The sequence below is a fragment of the Apaloderma vittatum genome, unplaced genomic scaffold (assembly GCF_000703405.1).
Source record: "Apaloderma vittatum isolate BGI_N311 unplaced genomic scaffold, ASM70340v1 scaffold45116, whole genome shotgun sequence".
Taxonomy (NCBI): domain Eukaryota; kingdom Metazoa; phylum Chordata; class Aves; order Trogoniformes; family Trogonidae; genus Apaloderma; species Apaloderma vittatum.
The window spans coordinates 37-5,378 of NW_009724232.1; the positions used below are offsets into that span (position 1 = coordinate 37).

Here is a 5,342-nt window from a genome sequence, read left to right on the forward strand (position 1 = left end):
GAGAGCGCCCGGCAAACGTAAGGGTTAACGGTGCTTCCGCCCTGCAGGTAGATAAACGTGCTCAGTCCACAGGTCGGCTGTCAGAACCGTCCCAAAAGCTGCTGTGGGCAGACCTTGGTGGCTTTTAGAGCACCACGTCCAGCCCAGCTGTGCACTAGTAGGACTGCAAGTAGGACCCGCTAAACACCGGTACGAACCGCGTTCAGTGATTCTGTGAAGATTATTTATAAGCATGACGAGATTATACACAGGCATATATGTAAAGGGCAGCTCATTTTGCCCTCAGAAGGGATGAGCCAGGATGTCCTGTGCTTACAGAAAAGCTGGGTGAAGACCATTTTGCTTGCTTTCCCCTTCCTAAGTCTCTGTAGAGAGGGGTTTACTAATATTTCCTTTAGTGTTTGGCATAAGAGAGCATTATTTAAGACTGTTCTCGGTTTCATGCAACTAAACACCTGCATACAGGTCTCTCATCTCTGAACAGCAGGATCTGGGCCAGTAGTGTGGATTTTGTGGACAAACTGGAATAATCAGAATTGTGTCAAGCAGTGCCAAATTCTACATAATTAATGAAAAAGACTGGCCATAGTTCCATATACAGCTTAGGGGCTGGCTGGGCTTTAATCATCACTGGAACTTGGGCTTTTTCTTCTCTCCTGGGCTGTGCAAGTTGCCCAGCTCTCACCAGAAGTCACAGCTAGGTGAAGGTCATTTCACACCAAGCCGGTTCCAGCCCCAGCGGTGCTGTGGTGGTTATGAGGATGGCACAACAGTAACGGGAATTGTGCGGTGACGCCTCTTTGTCACTGCCTTTGCTCTCCACATCAGCCGTGCAGCTGTTTTCTGTGAAAGCAGTGCTAGGCAGAGAGTATCGGTGCAAATCAGGAGACTGAGGCTATGTGCAACCTATTATATTTACAATTTCAATTTCTGTGCAGATCTAAAGCACTACAAGGTGAGTTTACGATCTGTTAATTGCCCATTTCTGGAGACTGTAAAATTAGCAGCATGAAAAAGGACATTTAGGTAACTTCAAAAAGGCACTATATATTGCCATCTTAAAAATTTCTCTTATTTCTGCCTTTGCTTTTTTTTTTCTTAAGGAAAAACTCACCCCTTTTCAAATTTGCAGCATGAGTCACTTTCTTTAGAAAGCAGGGCTTTGTGCATTACAAAGGCAAGCCTAACTCCTTTCCTTGCCTGTTCCCATAGTAACTCTTCCAGCTGATGCCCCGGTGAAGACTGTGTTCCAAGTAACACCGAACCCTTCATAGGCTGAATTACTCTGCAGTAATAGAGAATATTTTTAAAGTTTGTGAAACTCCTGAAAGCCCAGAAAAGTATTAACACTTGCAAAATGTGAAGCCTTGCGAGACTTCCTTTTATTCGAGAGCTGTTTGCTGTTAGTGCATGGTAGCTGTGACAAGATTTAGGCGGGATGATGTCGCGGCTGGGAACATCAGCTTCTTTGTGCAGGAGACAAAATGTGCGAGTGGCCTTCTGGGGTTTTTGCAGGCGGTGATACTGCTGTAGAAACAATGGCAGATGTCAGACATCTCACAAACAGCAGCCGCAGGAGAATGGCCTGTACCACATTCCAGTGTTCATTTGTTCAGGGCCAGGCTAGGGGAAACCATCTTGGCAAGCCAGAATATTCTCATGACAAAAAGCACTGAGAAGCAAAAATCCATGTTGTGTGAGGAGAGATGAAAGAGATAAGTAGTGAAATTTCCTTATTTTCACCAGTTCTTAAGCAGCTTTCTGACTGAAGTTCAGAATTAGAATGGTGCTGTTGTATTTTTAAAAGGGAAGATAATATTTTTTATTGCAGCTTTTAATAAACTTTTCTTTTTTTAACATTCACTATTTTATCATCTGTTCCACTGGTACACCTACTACTTTCAGATTGGTTATTTTCATGTTTAGTCCATAGCACTGTCTTTCCACATACCAAGAGCATTTAAAATGCAAATAAATCGTGAGCAAAGAAATATTAACCCTCCTGTCCTCCAGAATTGGATACAGTATAATGTCAGTTCTCTAGAGTTTGCTGCAAAGACTTACTGCAGTTTAGAATAGTAGCACTAGGAGTGTCATAGGATGTTCTGCTCCCCACTGTAAGTACTAGAATTAAAGAAGTTACTTATAAGGAAGTTGGCAGTTGATTCACATTAACATCTTAAAAAAACACACAAACTAACTTTGAAGCTCTGCAGTCCGGACAAATAATGTCTCTTCCTGAGGTTTCTCTGCATGAACTGCTTTTCTTCAGAGCAGGTTCTCCTCTCCTGAGGCAAGCAGCCTGTTTTCAGTGATTTTGGTTTAAAGATGTTCCCTCTTGGATACAGGAGAATCGCAGCCACTTTGATAATATAGGGGCAAGGCAAATTTGGGTTCATTTATCTGTTACACATCTTCTTCCTGGCACTTTTCTCTACATCCTTGATTTCTGAAGACCCATAGAAGGATTATCCTCTTTTCTGTAACTGTCGTCTCAGCTCCTTGCACTGTACCTCCATCTGGTCATCTAGAGAGAACCCGAACAAACTAGAGACGGTGGTTTTAATCTCCTCAGAATAGGATAATGCAGCATCACATGAACAATCACAGGCCAGACATTGATGGAAGGAAAATACAGTGTTCAGTTTGATCTTAAAATCTACTTTTTGGCAGCACAACTAAGAATAACTGTTTCTTAATCTGGTCTCCTGTAGTGGCTGGGAGGCACACTTGGCTCTGTAGCCGCGAGGAACGGCTATGGAGGATCCCGAGAAGAAGACTGAAGTCGTCCTACTGGCCTGTGGGTCCTTCAATCCCATCACCAACATGCACCTACGGCTGTTTGAGCTGGCTAAAGACTACCTGCATGAAACAGGTAGGCTGCTAATTGATATCGTTCAGAACAGCTCTGTGTTGCTTATTACTAATTTAATGAGCTAAAGTGTGAGTTTTATAGTTTTTCTTCATGAAATACATTTTTCTAATGTAGCTTACTAAATCTTTAATTGTGCAGCCTTGCACAACGCGGGAAGAGTACTGTACTTTTCCACTGGGCTGCCTCTCAGAGCTGGCTTTGGTGTTCTTAGTGATTGCAGTGAATAATGGTTATGTAATATTTAAATACAATACGGTGGAAGGAACATCTGCTCAACCACTTTTCATGTTCTTGTGTGATGTGTTTTTTCCGCAGGAAAATACAAAGTAATCAAAGGAATCATTTCACCAGTAGGTGATGCATATAAGAAGAAAGGTCTGATCAGTGCAAATCACCGAGTAACCATGGCAAAACTAGCTACAAAAAACTCAGATTGGGTAGAAGTTGATGATTGGGAAAGCAGCCAGAGTGAGTGGTTGGAAACAGTAAAAGTTTTAAGGTATTCTTCAGCCAAAAAGTCTCAAGAACTTATGGAAGGATAAGGAAAAGTGTTACGTCTAACGTGTTAGAATAATAGCAGGCTAGCCCCAGATCAGGAATAGACTCTGAATTCAGAAATACTATTTATACGAGCATTGTAAGTGAAAGATTGCACCGTTAGTCCTAACCGTACAAAAAATGAGCCTGTGAACAATATTTAAGCTATATTATTTCTTGGGCTTTAGTCAGTTTTTTGTGCCAAAAAGGTATTTGTGGGGAAGGACAATAAACTAGAACGGAGTAGACACATGCTGCACAAGCTTCCCTCATTTAATTCTCATTCTGCTGTGCTGCCCATTTGTGTATTTGACAGCTTGCATGAGAATTGTTTGAAGGAATATCTTTAAGTTTTACACTTTTTCAGTCACTGCTCCTTGTTTGTGGTTCTTTTTAGAACTATTTTCTATTAACAAATCAACCCTTGTTGCTTTGAGATCTTTGCATTTTGACCCTCTTTTGACCCAGCTCTCACACATCCCTGTTGCAGCAGATCAGTTCTTGGGTGGCTTGACTGTGAAAGCACTGCGGGAGGAAGTGGTGAAAAGATTATTTAGTGGGCCATACTCTTCCCTGTAGTCTCCTACGTCTTGAAAATATCTAAAATACATCTGTTTTGCAGGTACCATCATCAAAAGCTTTTATCTCCTGATCCCACTAATAGTCCGCAGAATGCTATACCTTTAACAAGGCCAGGACGGAAGAGGAAGCAGGAACCAAATAAGCATGACCCTGTTAAAAAGAAAAATCAGAGTCCAGATATAAAAAGTTAAGTCTATTTGCAAATGAAATGCTTAACAGTGCTTGCTATTTCAAGGGAATTGTGTCGATGAGGAACTTTTAATGCTAGTTCTTTGTTCTGATTTCGTTGAATGAGTTTATTCCCTTGGATCTCACAACATAAAGCAGGAGGCTTGTAATAAGACAACTGTAAGTGTAAAATAAATAAGATGTGAAAAATATTCAAGATAATAGAAATTTGAACTGAAACACGTCAGAGCAATCCATTTTACCGACAGAACTTCGCTATGCTGTAGTTGCAGCTGGGAATTTTGGATTATAAATTGCTGAAGAAAGAAAGGGCAGGATTAAATCCTGATATTCAAAATGTATCTGGGTACAGAATCATTTTAAGTTGTAATTTAAAACTTCATAAAACAGACATAGCTTGGCTTTGTAATTTTAGGTAGCATTTATTTTGCTTATGGCTTTTAGATCTTAATTCTAGTTCTTTAGCTTAACATGTAACACACTATGTATTCGTGTAGAATTTGAATGGTGTTGCACAATGACCACCTTAATCCTTTGTATTAGAAAATCTTGACTTCTGCTAGACTTCTTCCCTTGAACCTTTCCAAATTCTGCTAAGTGGGAGTGTTTTAAAGTGAACGTATTCAAAGAAAAGACCAGCAGCATGACCAGACTTTTTTCACACTGTGTTCACAGGTGTTTTACCATATTCCCACCACCTCGTGACATTACTCGAAGCTGCAAATCTGCCCCGTTTCACACTGATTTTTCTTTTTAAGGCGTACCGCAGGTTAAACTGCTCTGTGGAAGTGACATCCTGGAATCTTTTGGGATCCCCAATCTGTGGAATTTGGAAGACATCGCTGAAATTATGGAAAATCATGGCATTGTATGCATCAGTAGAGTTGGAAACAGCGTTCAGAAATTCATCTACGAATCTGATCTTTTGTGGAAACATAAGAATAACATTCACTTCGTGGAAGAATGGATCACAAATGACATTTCCTCCACCAAGATTAGGAGAGCACTGCGGAGGGGCCACAGCATTCGTTACCTGGTGCCTGATTTAGTTCAGGCATACATAGAAAAACATGATCTGTATAGTTCAGAGAGTGAGGACAGGAATGCTGGGGTTGTCTTGGCTCCCTTACAGAAAAATGCAGGTGATTCCAAGAACTAA

At 41.0% G+C, this 5,342-nt stretch overlaps 1 protein-coding gene across 1 annotated transcript; it reads left to right on the forward strand.

Moving 5' to 3' along the window:
- The first annotated feature begins 2,757 nt into the window (after nt 1–2,757).
- Nucleotides 2,758–5,342, forward strand: NMNAT1 (nicotinamide nucleotide adenylyltransferase 1). Its single transcript, XM_009872376.1, has 4 exons — nt 2,758–2,875; nt 3,191–3,374; nt 4,035–4,180; nt 4,942–5,342. The coding sequence occupies exons 1-4, from the start codon at nt 2,758–2,760 to the stop codon at nt 5,340–5,342; spliced, it is 849 nt and encodes a 282-aa protein (XP_009870678.1).